The 18,484-nt window shown below is 52.0% G+C and overlaps 5 protein-coding genes across 5 annotated transcripts; 3 read left to right on the forward strand and 2 right to left on the reverse strand.

Annotated features, from left to right (window-relative positions):
- Window positions 1-1,318: 1,318 nt before the first annotated feature.
- Window positions 1,319-2,293, forward strand: Z517_10763 (uncharacterized protein; the record flags this gene model as incomplete). The annotated part of the gene is made up of 1 exon (XM_013424372.1): window positions 1,319-2,293. One exon carries the CDS (start codon window positions 1,319-1,321, stop codon window positions 2,291-2,293), a length of 975 nt encoding a protein of 324 aa, XP_013279826.1.
- A 71-nt stretch (window positions 2,294-2,364) lies between these two features.
- Z517_10764 (uncharacterized protein) lies at window positions 2,365-3,983 on the reverse strand (the record flags this gene model as incomplete). The annotated part of the gene is made up of 2 exons (XM_013424373.1): window positions 2,365-3,538; window positions 3,592-3,983. 2 exons carry the CDS (start codon window positions 3,981-3,983, stop codon window positions 2,365-2,367), a joined length of 1,566 nt encoding a protein of 521 aa, XP_013279827.1.
- Window positions 3,984-5,341: 1,358 nt separating this feature from the next.
- Z517_10765 (uncharacterized protein) lies at window positions 5,342-8,062 on the reverse strand (the record flags this gene model as incomplete). Its single annotated transcript, XM_013424374.1, has 1 exon — window positions 5,342-8,062. One exon carries the CDS (start codon window positions 8,060-8,062, stop codon window positions 5,342-5,344), a length of 2,721 nt encoding a protein of 906 aa, XP_013279828.1.
- Window positions 8,063-8,902: 840 nt separating this feature from the next.
- On the forward strand, window positions 8,903-9,811 carry Z517_10766 (uncharacterized protein; the record flags this gene model as incomplete). The annotated part of the gene is made up of 5 exons (XM_013424375.1): window positions 8,903-9,040; window positions 9,105-9,137; window positions 9,244-9,361; window positions 9,418-9,651; window positions 9,705-9,811. 5 exons carry the CDS (start codon window positions 8,903-8,905, stop codon window positions 9,809-9,811), a joined length of 630 nt encoding a protein of 209 aa, XP_013279829.1.
- Window positions 9,812-10,476: 665 nt separating this feature from the next.
- Z517_10767 (uncharacterized protein) lies at window positions 10,477-12,293 on the forward strand (the record flags this gene model as incomplete). Its single annotated transcript, XM_013424376.1, has 3 exons — window positions 10,477-10,743; window positions 10,798-11,147; window positions 11,201-12,293. The coding sequence occupies 3 exons, from the start codon at window positions 10,477-10,479 to the stop codon at window positions 12,291-12,293; spliced, it is 1,710 nt and encodes a 569-aa protein (XP_013279830.1).
- Between the last annotated feature and the right edge of the window lie 6,191 nt (window positions 12,294-18,484).

Genomic DNA, 18,484 nt, shown 5'->3' on the forward strand with positions numbered 1-18,484 from the left:
GGGGGGGGGAATGACTACGGACTTTGCTGGTACCAGGTGATGAATCTAGAGAGGAAATGGTCTACATACTTGCCGCGGAACTGTGAGAGACGCGAGAATTATTGTCACCGGCCTGGACTGGTGGGTGTGTGTGTGTGTGTGTGTGTGTGTGTGTGTGTGTGTGTGCATTTCCTTGTCTTGTGTTCAAAAGCAACTTCCTACCATGCGTTGGAAGTATGTGGATGAATTGATTCCCAGCAGACATGTATGTACATGTCCTCAAATTTCTTGCCTTTGATTGAGTATATATATGCTCGCTCGCTCGCCATCCCTCCTCCATGTCCCTGCTGATCTGATCTTCTTTCCTCCGATCGATCGATCGATCGATCGTCATTCTTTACTTTTTCCGGAGGAATAATTGTAGCGTGTAGCACAGACCAATCCTCCTCGATTCAATGGGGTTTCGACTTGCCGCTGGAAAAAAAAACGATTCAGTCGTATGGTAAAAGGCCCCACAAAATCCCACGAGGCTGTGGCGTTTCAGGAGACACATTACACACACACACACTACATGCACTACTCCTTTTCTCAACTCTCTCGCACACGCATACACATGCACAAACTATGTTTTGGGCCCTGGTCTCTGGGCCCCTAGAGTCCCCGCCGAGAGGGTGAAAGCTATGCATACTTGTCCACATATTCATGCTTCATGCGAATCGAACCGCCTACGAGTACGAGAATTCTAGGGGAAGAGGATCAGGGTGGGAGCTGGAGCAGAGCGGCGGGGTGAGAGAAGGGGGGAAGGCCGAGCGGGTATAATGGAGGAGAGGAGAGGAGAGGAATACGAACATGGATGGGAGCCTTGCGGGGGATGAATAACGACGGCTTCCTCTTTTGGATCGAATGTACAAGTATTATGTGCCGACATATCAACAGGCAATTGATGGGCCAAAAGACACTTCATCGTGACCGGTACACGTTACACAGCTTGTAGAGACATATCTTGTAAGTAAGATTTACGGAAAGTAAATTGGAGAGTATATTGCCCCCCCCCCCCTTCTCGGCTCTAACGCGGTCGAAACACCCGAGGGTATTAACTTCTTCTTTTACTCAGGTACAAGTTGTACAAAAAAACTCCCAACCGTGTTGTAGGAATATGTGTGCCTTGACAGAGCATCGTAAGGGTATCACGAATCACAACATAAATCCCGAGTCTTCAGATACCGGATCTCAGATATAGGATTGAATTTCGATCTGGATTACAAAGACCACGAAACCAGACTAGACTAACCAAATAAGAAACCAAAGTCCAGAAACAAAGTCCAAGACACAAAGCAGGATGCCCTACCAATACGACCCGGAATACCACCAGGCCATCGAGCCCATGCTGCCCGCCATGGCCGCGGCGCCAAAACACCCACCTTACGAAGTCGCCCCGCGCCGCGCCGGCATCGACGGCATGTGGGCGGGCCTGATGAAGAACTGGCCCGAAGTCGACGACGTCGAGGAGACGGTCTTCAAGGTCGCGTCGTTTGACGGCGTCGAGATCAACGTCCACCGCTTTGCGAAAAAGGGTTCCGCTGCGACACCGTCGGCGGCAGTCGTGTACACCCACGGCGGAGGGTATTTCTGCCTCAGCGTCCCGCTTTACCGCAAGATGATCCAGAGCTACGTGACGCAGGGCGGCATCCCGTTCTTCGCGGTCGAGTACAGATCGCCCCCCGAGTATCCCTTCCCGACGCCCATCGAGGACTGCTACGCGGCGCTCAAGTGGGTTCACTCGCCCACAGGCGCTGCGGAACTGGGCGTCGACCCGGCCCGGATCGCCATCATGGGCGACTCTGCGGGTGGGGGACTCGCGGCGGGGGTGGCCATCATGGCGCGGGACAGGAAGCTCGACCCGCCGCTGGCCCGGCAGGTGCTCGTCAACGCCATGCTCGACGATCGCAACAAGGGCCGCTACGAGGCCGCCATGAGCCTCCACACCTGGACCCCCGACGACAACCTCACGGGCTGGGCGGCGTACATCGGTCGCGAAAAGGCCGGCAACCCAACCGCCGACGTCTCGCCCTGGGCCGCCCCCGCGCGGGTCTCCTCCGTGGCGGACCTCCCGCCCGTGTACATCGACGTGCCGGACCTTGACATCTTCAGGGACGAGAACATCAAGTACGCGGCACGACACGCCGAGGCGGGTATTCCGCTCGAGATGCACGTCTATCCCGGCCTGCCTCATAGCTTCGAGTCATTCGCGCCCAAGATATCGACGGCCAAGACGGCGGTAGCGAACAGGGTCAAATTCATCTCCAAGCTGTAAAAGAACCATCTCCTCTCTAAAAAATGCAGGAAGAGGCGGAGCCACAACGCCAGAGAAGCGTAGAACACAGGCTATACCACAATGGCAATCGAGCTTCGCCTCCTCTTTCTCTCCGAACCAAGCAAAGGGGTCTCGTCGTCGTCAGCATCCTCCACTTCCTCCACCACTCCATCGTAAACCCCGTATTTGACGTCCTCGTGACCAAAGACGCGACTCATTTCTTTCCCCAACGGAACTCCTCTCGTCTCCGGCACGCAAAAGTAGTAGAATGCCATTCCTAGGACGTTGCAGAGGCCGTAGAAGACGAAGGTCATTGGGCCAATGGAGGCGAGGAGGAGAGGCGTGACGGCCGCCACAACGACCTGAAACAACCACTGCGTGCATGTCGTGACTGCGCAGCACTGCGCGTTGATGTACGAAGGGAAGATCTCGCTGCACACGTTCCAGGGAATAGGCCCGCTCGACACCCCGAATGCGACTGCGTACACGTATACACTCAGAATGCAAAACGTGGCGCGAACGACAGACGGGATGCTACCGCCATCCGATGGATCAGACATGGTTGCTGTACAGTACCCCAGCACAAACATCGATACGGCGCAGACGCCGGTTCCCCACAGGAGCCAGAAGCGGTTGCCGTAGATGCGCACACAGAGGAACATGAAGAGAAGGGCGGCAACGAGTTTGACAAACCCGAATATCCCAGTCAGAAACAGAGACGCCGACACACTCTTGAATCCTGCTTTTAGAAATATGACTGCCACGTAATAGTTTAGCGCGACCATGCCTGACATGTTCTGTACGACGAACAGACCAACTCCGACGACCAAGCGCTTGCGAATTGGGGCACTGAGCGCTTCGCGGAGAAAGTGTGTTTTATGGATCGCTTGTCGACGTAGTCCAGAGAGCACGGTGAGGGAGATTTCGAAGGCTTCTCGCTTCATAGCCACGTCTGTCGGGGGCAATCCTCGAAACCAGCACAATGAATCCTCCACCAACTCGAGATTATTCAGGGTAGCCAGGTATTGCGGTGTTTCTTTGATATAAAATGTTCCCAGAAGGAGAATGATACCTGGAAAAAGTTGAATGGCAACCGGTATCTGCCATTGTAGATCCGAAGTGTCTGTAATCGCAGCGTTCGCAGCATATGCTCCCCAGAAGCCGATCACAGCGCTGCCTTGGATCACGACTTGGAAGCTGGACATCAGTATGCCTCTGTTGGACGGTGTCGCGATCTCCGAAATACTGCAATCATGGTCAGCGGGGGATGTTGGACAATGGATGCAAAGTAGACATACTAAATGGGCGAAACCAGCGTGCCAGCGCCAACCCCGTAGCCGTTTAGAAATCTCCCAACCTCAAACAGCCACAGGGCTGATCCAGCGTTGATCACCTGCAATGCAGTCCCAAGGACATACAGAGCAGCACTGAAGATGAAACATGCCTTCCGGCCATAACGAGAGCAAATAGGGATGCCGGTTGGTACGCCGAAGAAGGCACCAACAATCCACGACGAGACAACAAGTGATTGAGCACGTGCGAGTTCGGCCGCTGGAAGGACATCAAGGTGGAAATGGCCAAGGAACGAAGGCAATACCAGCAGTCCTCCCACGAAGCCGACCGAGTAGCCAAACAGTGAACCGGTAGAGGCTGCAACGGCGGCCGCAATGTAGAGGTTGACGCTGGACATTTCCAGCAGCTGCAATAGTATGGAACGAGAGGTTTCTGTCGAAATGACCAGACATTTCACCAGAACCGGATGACAAGGATTTTATTTCAATCTCGATTCACATTTGCTTCGGGATCAAAGCCAACTTACCTGTACAGCACATCCGATCCATCGGGTCTTGGGAGGGGGAAGCGGAGGAATACAGTTCAACCAACACATATTCGGTGAGCTGTGGACAAGTTGTGACACACCCTCATCCATCTCGTCTGCAGATCGCGTGGGGAACAACGGGGGAAATCGTGGTAGAAAGGGTGAAAGGGTCGTTGTTGATGTAACGGATGCAGATGCCGGTGGCGGAGAAATGATTGTCCGGAAGAGGGAGTTGCTGGCGAATCTCGGCTACCATCCCGAACATGGTTCCGATCGCAATGATACTGAAGATGCTGATATAATAGTTATTTTGTAATGGACCTCTGCGAGTGACCGTTGGTGCCACTCTAGATAATATGACTTCTCACTCTGGTTTCAGGTAACGACGCCGATACGAAGCAGGGAGAAAGTCACGTGGATATAGACTGACAAGGCAAGTACGTTCAGCCAATCATGTTTTGCCCTAGTGAATGCACAAGGCTGTGCAAGGCTGTACAAGCACAGGGGGCTTTACGCAACCGGGAGCTGCTAAGCGTCAATTATGATGCTCAGAGAAAACTCACAAGAGGCTGTCCAGATACAGGTCAGTTTCTATGTACACGTACTAGCTAATAGCAGTCACTACTGGTCGATCAACATGTTGCAGTTAACCGGTGCCAGAGACTGACATTTGTGTCAACGCTACACGAGTAACTCTCTCTACCCCATCTTGTAGGAGAGATGCATATCTCCGCACCATCTTCGTCTTCTGAGTCCATGCTCATTATATGGCTATAGTTCGGCCTTTTTGTCCTACACCACAAGATAGGAAGACTATGTTACATGTGCTTGATTAGCGTGCTCTTCACCGTGCTCCTGCATAAAGGGGTAAGATGCCCTCCCTGAGCGTGTTCTCATGAACACCATTAGGTAAGTCGGGAGCCCTCCGATGATTGAGCCTGCTTGATTGAGAACAGTCCAGGTATTTCCCCATTCTTAGCATCTTTGTAGAAGACTGGGCTGCTTTAAGAAGAATTCCATGAGCATAGGAGAAGGGTGCAGATTGAGACCAGAGAGGTCTCTCAGCAGGTGCATGCGCTTGACTGGACTTTGTTTGTCGTCATGAGCTGCGTTTAATGCGCCCTGTGGTCCCCGAGAACCATAGGTCAACGAGACGTGATCCATTGACGTCAGGGTGGAAGGATCTGACCATGTCCCACCTCCTGCGCCGCGAGAGCTCCCAAACATCTTTAGCTCTCCGGTAGCTGCCACTTTAGATGTTTCGGGGGAGGCGTGGCATCTTCGACAAGGACGATAGGTGGTTTGGGTTGTCTGCTACCCGCCGACGAACCAAGAAGCACGTTATCAATGGACTCGTCCATGATCTCTTGGTTAGGCTCTGAGTTACTGGGGTTTTCCGCCCCTGTAAGCACCGGCGGGCTCGTACTAGGTCGCTCAATCAAGCTGGGATCGAATTGGGGATCTCCGAGCCTGCCATTGTCCTCTTTGTCGTCGCCATCAGATGAAGGGTCGCCGAAGCTAACAGGCGTTGGTGGTGAGTACAAATCAGTCGGACTCAAGCTATTGTCAGCCGAGTCCTCCGAAGGGAAACGCCGGTGGCCCTTCAAAATACCCAGACGCCGTTGCACCGCACTCGCGGAGTTGGATCTCGAGACGGGGGAGTTCTGTGAGGGTGTGTCAGGGCTGGTGACATTCACAAATCGTGAACTCGGAGATCTGGACAAGACACTCTGTACTAGTGGTAGCTCAAGGTAGCTGTTCACATTGCCCTTGGAGAACAGCACCAATCCAAGACAGATCAAGATTAGAAGCAATTGCAGAAAGGACATTCGCTTCTGAAAGATGACCTCGTCCGCAAGCACACCGAGCCGCGCATTGATGGCAATGTTTTCCTGCTGGTAGCGTTCGCGCTGCATCTCAAGCTCTATAACCGTGGACTGCCACAATTGGTCGTATTGCTGGCGGAATTCTCGGAGTTCATTGAGGACCGTAGTATTTAGATGTTCGAGGAAAGAGGTTGTTTTGGCCAGTTGTCTCTGTTCCACTTTGTGGAATGCATCTCGAAGCGCGCGAGACTGATCTTCTATATACTGAAGGGACAAGGAGGAATTCGATTCAAGTGTTTGCAGGCGCTTCTGAACTGACTTGAAAAATGATTCTTGCATCGTTGGAGCTGGGTGGGACGACTGCGTGACGGACGCGGGTGTTTTCGAACTGTTGGTGCCGGGTGGTGACGATGAAGCATTGGTCGCTGTCGAGTCGACAATAAGATCAGATTTGGAGGTTGAGATTGACCCATCCACCGCTGCCATTGTGACGTGGCTTGACCCCAAGGAACTGGGGGTTAGAACATCTGTAGTAAGTTTTATAGCTTCTGTGTCAGACGATTGAGTAATATCCTGGCCGTCAAGAGCATCGGGGGTCGTTCTAGCACAGCCCTTCGTAGTCTCACACGTACTGGATGTATCGTTTTGGTCACTTAAGCCATTGATCTTTTGAGACGAAAGCGCCGGAGAGGTGGAAACTGCGTCTTGGGTATCTTCGACGTCTGGGGTTTGGGTCTGATCGAGGCGATGATCCTGCACCAGGGATGAATCAGATGCGGCAGTGCGGACAGACTCATCGAGAGTGTCACTGTCGGTCAAAAGCTGTTCAGCCACCGCTTCTGGTACAAGTCTATCCTCGTCTGCACTGTCGGCACCTTCCTGCTCCACTTTGCCTTCATCCTCCATTTGGATTGATTCGAGATCGTGTTTGTACTCCTCCAGCATTGTTGTCCCATGAACTCTGACGAGACTGATCGGGCAGTAAAACTCATTCCCATAATGAGTAAGGAACTCGATGCGTAGATACCGTGCCCATATGACAGGATTCTCAACCAGAAACGCCTGCACCTCACGGGTGTTTCGAGCTTCAAAAGTACCTAGAGTCTTCCACTTGTCGGTTTTGATTGGGTATTTGTCGGACACGCTTACTCGAAAAGTATGGAAGGTCGAGCTGAAGAATTCGAAGTTGGCCAGCACAATAGTGTCGATCGATATATCGTCGCACAGTTCCAGGATCAAGAATTTGTTCTGGGCAGAGCACTCGTTTAGCATATAAGAATCCTTGTTATTTCCCAGTACCGCTGAAGCGCTTTTGGCTTCTGGATTGGTCTTCAGAACGTTGGCTGCACAATCAAATGAGGCATAGTTGAATCGTTCTTTGCAGGTTGTGCCAGCATCTTTACTCCTCGCGCCGGCTCTCGGAGCGTGTCCCAGTTCGATCTTGGCAGAACTGTCGCGAACTTCCTGCTGCACTCTGGGTTGATCCTGATTTGGAGGTTCAAGGGTGTCAGAGACAAAGCCAGAGAAGTCCAAATCTATTTCGGCGTCGTCCCCCAACGAATCTAGAGAATCTCGAAGAGACGCGGTTCTCTTCCTCGGCTCTCGACCTTCAATTCCAGGCCCTTTCCCAATATGTTCAGATTGACCCGACTTTTTCAGATTTTCTCGTTTCCAGTCCTCAAAAGAGAGAAACTTTCCGTCTTCGAGGGGGGACTCGTCCTCCGACTGATCGGGATCTGTCCCGGAAGAAGCACCATACCTTTCTGTCTGGGGAGGACCCAAAGCTGACTGGTCCTGCGATGTGTGCACGGGGTGAACCGAAGAATCTATCGAGGATGACGACTGGACAGTGGACGGAACCGAGAGGGAGGAATCTTCTGCGTAATAGTCATGGGGAGAAGATGTAGCAACTGCGGGCACCCCGCTGGGAGAGGTGGCGGTTTCGACCGTCGTGGAGGTGATGTTGGCCTTTCGAGTCGACGCAAGACATTGCTGAGGGAGACTGTGAGTAATGTAGTTTACTGTACGAAAAGGACAAGTGGAAGACGTCAAGGTCGTGAATGGAATCGAAGTACTCGCAACGAGGGTGACGAAAAGGAGTAAACCTGGCTTCGGAAGTCGCATTTTCAGCGCAGTCCATTGGCGATCTCTAACTGAGATGCCGACCTCGAGGGAATCATCTGTGACAGCCCATTATATTTCCATTTCTTCACCTGCCACGAGCACACCGCTTCGACAACTGTCCTGGTGAGGAAGTGGATGTTGGCTTGTGTTTGGCCTCAGACGAAATGCGCCAAGTGGATGGCGGGACTCTTTTGGTTCAGGTGTGATGCCGCTTTATGTAACATCGGGGTCAGGCAGCATTCGTTCAAAGCGGCATGTAACCGTTCTATTAATGGTCTATCTCAACAACTGTCTTTGGGTAGCTACACACTGCATTCGTGCGTGGTAGCCTGGAGGGGGGCACAGAGGATGGTTAGAAGGAGTGAAACGCTCGACGCTGCAGGAGCTTAAAGGGAAAGATAGAAGCGTGTTTGCTTGCAAGCTGATCGAACAGACTCCTTTGAAAAGAACGAGCTTGCTTAGATGGAATCCCATCTGCTTGCTACAACTTTGGTTGAAATGGACGCGCAGATGGAGGGAAGATGCCAGATTATTGTATCAGCATCGTGAGTCTACCTGGCTGCAGCTTTCCCTGCATGATGAAGCCATGAATGTATCGAGGAAGGAGCCGGCCAGTGACTGGGAAGGCGCAACCAAACAGAGAAACAGAGACGAGGAAGGCGCTCAACCATCTCTCACTTCACTTGACCACCACGGCTCTGCCGAATTCAATCATCTCTTCAAATCTTTCTCCCTCCCCCACTCTCCAGGTTTCACAAAGACTGAAGTTGTTACTCTTGTCGCTCTTAATTTCCTGTTAAGAGGTCCTTGAAGATGGCAGATCTGCGCTTGAGAGCCAGGATGGCCGTTACCTTGCTCCGCAGCAATCCTTCGGCGTGGTTTCGTGATGCACCGATCGAGCCGAGAGACCTTGAGCTCATCTCTGCCGATCGCGTGGATTTCGTTGTCTACAATCAGGGGAGTTACCTGCGTAAGATCGTGAGTGTCTTTGCGGAAATTCACCCAGCCCTTCGTGTGACGCCAACTGACTTTAGATTTCTAGTACCATATGAAAGCGGGTGAAGGATTCGAGAGTGTACGTCGTTGAACCCACGGGTTTCAAAGCTCACATCACAATCCTCATGCCATGAATCTGCCATTTCTATGCGTTCTACGCACGCTGACTGGCTCACCTTTACCAGACTATTTGGAAGGTCGAGGCCGACGAGGAGTGTAAAGAGTTGGTTCGTTCGGCTGGGGCAAAGCTATATGGGTACGATGAGGGACCTAGCATATCTCCACACTGGGCTATTGTCACCGGTAAGCCATCAAAACCCTCGCATGTCCCATTGATGTGATACTGAGACCTCCATGAGTCAACGTCAATATTATGACTCCTCCCAGTTTCCCCTTCCATTGGGGTTTTCTTTCCACACAGCCCGAGAATATCCGCATCTTCAAGAGGCCTGCGGGGTTTTGTGACTTACACGGTTGCGACGCTATGATACTGCGTAGCTGTATCGCCAACACAGATGGGCTCATAGACACGCCGAGCGTTGCCGACCGTGTATGGGATATTCTGTGTCTAAAGATGGGCGATGATTATGACTGTTTGTATATCTCAACGTTTTCAAGCCGATTGTCACTGACCTATTTTGTCAAGATCCGTGGATGGTTGTCGCGGTGAAGGACGCTGGACCCCTCCCCGAGGATGAATTCGATACCTGTGGCTGCCAGGACCCGTCGGCATGTGGTTGCAGCTTTGAGTGACCAGGCGAAGATTACCTAGCTCAACCAGCCATGCCTGCATAATGGCGAATGAATCGTGAGCATGGACCTACATGTGTGAGGTCGCAGGAGAGGCCCCATCAAAGAGTGCGCTGAGCCTGGCGGCCGATCCAGCTAAGAGCCAGTACCTAGGTGACTGCCGGGGATCCCTGAGGCTTGGGTGGTGTACAAGACGCTGTATGAGAATGAAGAGTGTGTGTGTCAGATTGCAATCAGGTCTCATGCAAGGTACCCCAATTGTGGTCCAAAGGGCAGTAAGGACTCTATTGATCTTCGGATTCGATGTGGAATGTGTCATTCTATTTTCAATGCGAGCGTTGCTCCGCTTTTACAGACAGCTGATTTTTTTTTTTTTTAAAAAAAAAATTAGTAGATGGGCCTCGTTAACAAGGTCAAAGGATTACAAGACAGACAAGGCTATTACTATTGATCTTAATGTGTAACAGGCAAGTCAATGGCGCCAAGCAATGACAACATCGTTGGAGATCGACAAGAAATAATATCGGGAACGTGCGCAGACGTATTCAAGTACGCATTGAGAGATCCGCCATTACCCAACGAGACCTTTTTATAAAATGGGCCAAATTGAGAGGTATCAACAGCGTCAAAGGTGACAGGCTGTGACCAGCTTTTGACTCTGAACGGACATGTTTGCCAGGAGCTGTGGATTGCAAGGCCTCCGCAGCTGCAGTCGGACGACCAGAGCTTGCATTCAGCGCAGCCCGCCAACGAAGTTCGTCTCCAGACGCTTTTCCTCGTCCTCGTCGTCGGCTTTCAGCAATGTCCCTGCTCCGACAACACACCCTCTCGCCGGAGTGGCCACCCAGCTTGATCATGTCGCCCCTCGATTCGAGATAGACCCCGACAAAATCCAGATCCTCGACTCTCCCACCGCTTTCTATGATACCCTGAAGGTAGACACAAAACGCACCTGGGGAGGGGAAGCGGCCGGCTAAGGTGTGCTACAGGTCAAGATTAGAGGAGCGAAACGGCGGATATACCTGTCTACATTGTACATTGGCAAAACCGAGCACGAGCTCATCGAGACCCTCAGGGAAGCGCTCGAGAATAATCCGAACCTCGAGGTTTCGATCCTCACTGATGCACTTCGAGGAACTCGGGAGGATCCTAATCCATCATGCGGCACCCTCCTGGCACCGTTGGCCGTCCAATTCCCCGACCGCGTTCACATCTCCATGTTCCATACCCCAAATCTGAATGGATGGAAGAAGAAGTACATGCCCAAGCGGATAAACGAGGGATGGGGCTTGCAACATATGAAACTCTATGGCTTTGACGATGAAATAATGCTCTCAGGGTATGGTCAATGCTCACTATAGTTCTTGTCAAGGTTCTGACCCAACTACTTAGTGCCAATTTATCCAATGACTACTTTACCAACCGTCTTGACCGGTACCACCTTTTCTCTTCCAAAGAGCTCACCGATTTTTATGGCGCTATTCACGAGGCTGTCTGCGATCTGTCCTACCACCTGGTTCCGTCCGAGGAGCGTCCCGGCGGCTTCGAACTGTTGAGTCCTCATGAACGAGGGTACCCCGACCCTTTATGGCATACCAAAAGATTCAAGGCATATGCCAAAGAAATCCTCGAACCATTGATACACAAAAAAGCCAGACAAAAGATGTTCCCTGTCGAGTTCACGCAGCAAAAGACCTTCGTCTATCCGCTGGCCCAGTTCGACATCCTCCTTGGAGCGCCCAAGAACATTGGCCTCCTCGATTATGAGTTTGCACAATATACCTCCACGGAGAAGCCTGCAATAACTAAGCTGCTCACGAACCTTGCGGAGGATGAGCGATTACACAAGTCAACCTGGACATTCACGGCGGGATATTTTAATATCGACCCAGACATCTGCAAGCTCCTCATCGCAGCCGCTCCGGACGGCCCGTCCGCAGTACAACCAGGCCTCAAAGCTTTCGAAAAGGCATGCACGGTGATAACTGCCTCACCGTGGGCCAACGGCTTCTACGGCAGCCCTGGAGTAAGCGGTATGCTACCGGCGGCGTACACTTTGCTTTCTCGACGCTTCCTGCGCATCGTGTCCAATGCTGGTAAAGGAGATGTTATTCAACTGAAGGAGTGGAGAAGGGGCACAGTCGGTGAACCTGGAGGAATGACCTACCATGCAAAAGGCCTTTGGGTCACTCTCCCGCCTCATTTGGACGCTGAAGGTCAGGTTGCCGAAGAGCCTGGACCGAGCATTACAGTGGTGGGGAGCAGCAACTACACGAAAAGAAGTTACAGCCTTGACCTGGAAATCGGGGCGATGATCATGACCGGCGATGAAGGCCTCAAGCGCAGACTGAAAGAAGAGACGAAAAACCTCCAGAGAGATGCGACGGTCGTAACGCAGGATGATCTCGCAAAGATTGACAGAAGGGTAGGCTTGAAGGTGCGGCTGGCCCTTTGGCTAGTTGAGGCCTTGGGAGGAGCTCTGTGAGCGGTACCGCTGCTGAGGAGAGCTGGCTGAAACCAGGAAACAAGCGCAGAGTTGTCATCGCCTGCGAACAGCTACCCAGTGCCGCTAAAAGGCCCAAGAAATGCCTGACATCCCAGACAAACAGGGACCAACCGTCCTCAGCGATGCCAACCACGCCGGCCACACGGGACCGGTACCTGTCAAAGCCTCAGGTTGGTAGGACGACAAGCCGACGAGCACCACAACTCTCTTCTTCTCGCCTCGACACTTTTCCCTGGCGAAGCTGAGGATACTTAGCTCTTCGCCTCGCCCTGTGGGCACGGGAGGCCTTTCGCAAGACGGGGCCGGGTTAACTGCCCCTTGTATAATATTCTCGTTCCTTTCTGCATAGAAAAAGGCAGACATACCATGGGAAGAAGCATTCTGGATAGAAGGGAGTCCAGGGCTGATTGATTGATTGATAGATAGATAGAGTTGGCTAAGAGACCTCGCGCGGCAGGTAGGAGGTCTTTGTACACAGTATATATGTACCTATGTATCTAGTAGAGCACATGTGCAATTGTACCATACCGATATTACACATACCATGTACCGTATACCATATATCCCATTTTATATATCATACCATAATATGAACGAACATCCATGAGGACCAACATGATTACCATATAGGTAGCGACGGGGAGACCCTCCCTTGGGTACCCCTTGGGTACCTAGACAGAACTTTGACTGCACCGCAATGAAGGCCGGCGTGTAAGACCGACTGCCCTCGATCATGGGCTTCGTGACCGGGTATGGTAGTGGGCTCAAACAGACTGATTCGGAGTTGGCCCCTTTCGCAAACCAAGGATGATAAGGACACAAAAGCCGAAATTCCTGGGACACGGACCTACCCATCGTTAGGTGGTCAAATCACTGGTTCAATTGTCGATCCGTGTATACAAACTCCTCCCTGGTCCTCCTAGGCATTTGAATTAAAGATAGGATCGAAGCGGCGCAACATTCGAGCCACATACTATCGCATCCGTGGGTCGAAATGAGATCCGAGGGAAGGAATGTATGTCGCCGCAAATAGTGCAGTTCACCGACTTGAGACTCCATTGCGCGAGGATATAACACTTTGTCACTCGTAGGATTGGGAACGGAGTATCGGAAATATCATGATGGACCAGACAGGTAAAAGATCAACACCACGTCCTCGCGTTGCGACATGTGCAGACAATGTGAGAAGGAATTTTTTTAGTTCTTTTTTCTGCCATTGAAAAATTTTGCAATGTGTGATTGCGGTCACTGTCCTCGTCTAATTAGCGTAGCCACTCATAGGCAATCGAGATCTGCATCTTCCAGCCACCTTCATATCGTTCATGCACACTGCAACACCAGCGCCAACTTTTCCGAGTTTTGGCAATGAGAAAGGGATAACCAGCGCGTGTTCAAGGTGGGAAAAATTCCAACATGGCGGTGTATATACCGCCATCTTCGACAGGAATGCGCTAGATCCCGGGTGGTGTATGGGAACAGCCGCCCGGTGGGTTCGCTTAAAGCCTCACCAGACTAAAGCTCCCACCATCTGGACTAAGGGTTGTTGAAGATCTCGAAACCTACCGGAGAATGATCTGAATGGGAGTGTTCCTTGGGTTGGGCCGTCTGCACCGTGGCGACTGTCAATGCAATGCGGTGGCATGCATGCGAAAGGAAAACCGAAGGCGTGGAACCACACAAGACAAGAAATTGTTGTGGTAGTCCAAAAATATTGAAAAAATGCCATAGGCTTGCCTTGCCTGGTCATGGTGGCCAACGTGGTTTGATTGTATGGAACAACCATAATATAGAGCCATATTTTGGTGTTGAAAGAGGATTCAATTTCGGATAAGAAGTACTCCTAGGGAGAAGATTCAGAGGCCAAACCCCGTGGCAATCTCGACGCATCTGGCAGTCGACAGTCGGAGAATTCGAGACGCTGCTCGTCCCAACACAACGGGGGGCAACCTCATCGAAAACGTGTCAATCATTACTTTGGACGAAGTCTTGTGTAGCCCAATTCTTCTTGAGGTGCCACGGTAGACACAATGGCTGTTAGAGCAGACGCTGTCCGCGGTGGAGCTGCCTGTCAATGCGCACCTCATAGCCAGAGATTTCAGGTCCAGATCGACGCCCGTGTGGAGTGACGCTGTCGAGCGGGGTATCGGTCTCCAGAATTGCAAAGTATTGCTCGGCCCGACGCTGGGCAATGTTGGTAGAGCATTCAATAGTCTGACAGACCAATAATCGAGGGTTTCATAGCATCGGCGGTTAGCCTCAGCGACGAATACCTAGTGCAGGGCGACGACAAAAACATCCCGGTAGGTAGTATTGGCAACAGCCATGGCAATATTGCAGACAATGTCGATGACTGGATGTTCGTGTTCCGTTGCCAGTGGGTGGCGAGAGCTTTTCTCCGCTGGCGCCAATGAGGTCTGGCCTCTTGTCCGAGGGCGCCAGCATCCAAACAGGGTCTGGAGCCCTTCATCGGCAAGTCGCACAGCCCAAAATCGAAGCGGAGGATGGATGGAGAAAGCCTCCTGCCGAGCTTATGCAGGCTTCTGCACCTCAAGAGCCCGCTGGCTGCATTAGACTGCTCCCAAGAAAAGGCCTGTAACAGCTCCAGAGAGCCACTGAAAGAGCCCATTGAAGGGGATTGAAATTGCACTGCCTTTTCACCGACTTTTGGGCAAAATGGCCGACATCGAATAGCAGTGTGGTCTGTCTTTTGTCCGTCACCGATCCAAGATATCGCAGATTGCTTGTCTGTGTAATTTACAGCACGTCGTTCCATCGACGCTGCTTTTGACGCTGAAGACTCTCTGGTTCGTCGAGAATTGGGTCTTTGACCTTGTGGATGCCCTGGGATACCAGAACGATCCCTGGCCGAAACATCAGCAACGCGAAACCCTCGGTGGCACTTGTTTCAATGACCTTGGGATTATCCGAGATGATCCTCCCAGGTCTCAAAACCCAGCATCTGCCAATAATTGCTTATCATTTCACGTGGTCATCCCCCTTGGTGTCCCTGGAACTCCATTGGATCTAGGTTTTCGTAAGCTAATGTCGCCTGGAGCAAGACTGCCGATCAGATAAACACGCCATTGCCGTTGCCAGGTTTTTGACAGCTCGTACTTGGATTCCGGGTTCGGATATGCTGGGATTGAGCGCTCAGAACTTGAATGCTTGGAAACCCTTGGAAACTGATCGAAGCACACGAGAACAACCTTTCTTCCTTGGGGCCGACTGGATGAGCCTTTGCGATGCGAATGGTTGCAATCACATGACCTCAGCTCGTCGAGTTGTGGCTGCGAGGAATGGTACGGAATACGAGGAACCTCCTATAGCCCCGCCTTCCTTTGTCCTTGAAGAATGATCAGACATGACGGAGAATGGCTACGTGTACAGTGGTGACAAGCTGCAGAATGGCATCTTGGTTGTCCCCAGAAGCTTGTGGAATCAGAATTCGAGCTCATGGGCGACGATGAACCCATCCCAAAGCCCAGGACTCTCAAGTTTTTGCGGGGTAAGATTGTACGACGCGTTTGAATGACCTGTTGCACTCGTAAGGTTGACTCAGCCAGGAGAGCATGGTGGTGATTGAGCAACAATCAATCATCAGGGCCACATGAGAGATTTTCATCCCCTTCCCCCTATATGTCCAGGGCTAGTGATCAGCTGTCCTTGAACTTGTCATCTCTTGATATCAATACTGGTACGAAGGAGGGACTCTTGAACTCCCGAGGGCCGATTAGGACGAGTTGCGTGAGGTAGCTGTTGAATGGCCCTATCACAAAGGAGATAGCCACGGGACTCGGTAGACGTGTTGAACAAGCATGTACCCGGATATGGCATCCAGAACGGGTGTGACCAGCATCGAGTTATGAAGGCAAAATGCATTCTTAATGACAAAGGGGATGGGAAGCCTTCGGGAGTTCGTGCTCCCCTCTACAAGCGAGATTCGTAATTAGGGCATTCAGTAATTGTTCATTGCAAGGTGTCCTCTTTTTGCCTCTTGTACTTGTGGTTATCATCCACTATCGTGGTTACGTGTTCGCTGCCGGGCGGCGGCGTCATTTTCTGGTCAAGGCTCATTGATGGCTGTGGCGTGACTATTGGTTGGAGGGAGACAAAGCGACGAGCCGAAAGCGGGTAGAGAGAAAGGCACTTGGGGGAGGGTGGTTCAAAAGGAGAGCCTTTGTCTGGAATGCACCTGATCTGAGCAAGCTGCCAATGGGTCTGGAATCTGAATGGCTTGGAGGCGTGGGAGGGTATGAGGGTACGAGGGTGGGAGGGATTGTCTTGTCTGAGACTGACTTTGAGCGCGTGTGAGACAAAAAAAGAGAGAGCGAAGTGGGTGGCGGCATTGCTTCGTCGAGCCATCGAAACCTACAGGCGTAGAGATGAGCACGAGGACACACAGACAAAGCCAGCGAGGGCCAGAAGAAAAATGGGTCACGCGCTAGTAGGAAATTGCGACGTGCTGCTTGTGTAGAGGGCGCTATGGTCTAAGTGGATTAGCTTATGCAGCTGCCTTCCAACCGTGGGCCACTCTCGCAGGCGCAGGCACCGTGGCAGTGGCTCCACTCCCTCGGATCTGATTTGCTCATGACTGGCCCTGCAGTTGCCGGCCGATTCCATTGACTTCGCTCGCCCAGTGGGTAACAAGACCAGCGTCATTTGTTGGGGCAGGTCCATGAGAGGGCAGCTTCCTCGCCGTTGCCCGTAGCTTGTAGGCCGTAGCCCTCTGTTCAAGGTTAGGCTGCGAGGGCGGTCCCTCAGAGTGGTGTGCCCACTGCTCGGTTGGCCCCAGAATGCACCATTCCCAGGGACCAGACACGGCCAAGCTGTCAGAGCCACCCGTCACCGCCAACTCGACCGCCTGCACCTCTTCTGCTTCATAACCATAACTCAGCCATCTTCGTCTCACTGTTTACCTTTGCCCCTACCACTCGACCTCCAGATCGACCACCCTGCAATGTGAAATCAAAAGCCCTCACGAGTGCTCGTTCTACTCTCCCTCTCACATACACAATTTAGCACCTGGTCGTGTCTCTCCTTCTCACTCTCCCCGTCTCGACGACGTTCCTTCTGCTCCCCAGCATTCCTCGTTGTCGCCCAGCGACCTCCCACCCCCGCTGGTCCTCGAACCCCCCACCACACCGGACAACTGAGGTCGAACTCACCCATCCCAACTGTACCTATAATCCTGTTATACCATTGAGCTCTTCCTCGATCTGCGTGGGATATTGAGGATCATTTGAGCGTTGGATCTGTCGAGTCTCACCTGCCTTTCGGATTCGGCTTAGTTGGTGAATCATTGTTGTGGGTGTCACCTGGGCCATCAAAGTCGGGTCAAGTCACGCTCAGCCCACAACAGCACAATAAACTTCGGGACAAAGGGGTGACGCATCTGCTTTGAGTCAAGACTGCACAAGCCGGGTTCACTCTCTCATCATCTTCTTGTCCGTTCACCAGCATCGTTCGTGGCGACAAATCTGGCGGCTGCCTGTCGATAAGACATCCTCTGAGCTCGACGAAGCTGTGACCAAGCGGTACCCTCAACAGCCTTGGATTAGCTACACCATCAACTGACCAACTCTTCCACTCTCTCGAATCTCTACTATCTCTTTCGATTATCCTCAACTCTTGCTCTTTCACTCGCAATCTTTTGGCTCTTCTGCCGGAACCAGTCCCACAATCCATTCGACCATGACACAATAACTTGACGCTCTTTACGCATCTGCTCGTTCGACTGCACAACGAGCCCGGCAGGCTCTGCGTCAGCGATCAGCCTTTTCCTTTTGTCTTACGTTACGACCTATATCACCTCTATGAGCCTCTGACCTTACACGAACAACAAGGAGTTCCGCGGTGTCCTTATCGACTGGGCGTTTTCTACACATGATAAGTGGAGGAGGTTGAAGAATTGAAGCTACAAGGCGGATCTATGTTTGGTGTCCGGGTTTCAGTTCCTATACTCGACGACGTTTCCTCCTGAGCGTATCTGCTCCTACACACTTGCGTCTGCATTGCAATCCCATTCCTGTCTATACTGTTGTACAAAGCCCTCCTGGATCATATTACTCGTCACTGTTCAGACAACAAAAGTTCTTGTCACTTGCGTCTAAAGGATTAGACTGCTGCTCGAAACATCAGAGAGTTATCGGCTCACACCACACTTAGCCAAC

Source organism: Fonsecaea pedrosoi (genome assembly GCF_000835455.1).
Source record: "Fonsecaea pedrosoi CBS 271.37 unplaced genomic scaffold supercont1.7, whole genome shotgun sequence".
Taxonomy (NCBI): domain Eukaryota; kingdom Fungi; phylum Ascomycota; class Eurotiomycetes; order Chaetothyriales; family Herpotrichiellaceae; genus Fonsecaea; species Fonsecaea pedrosoi.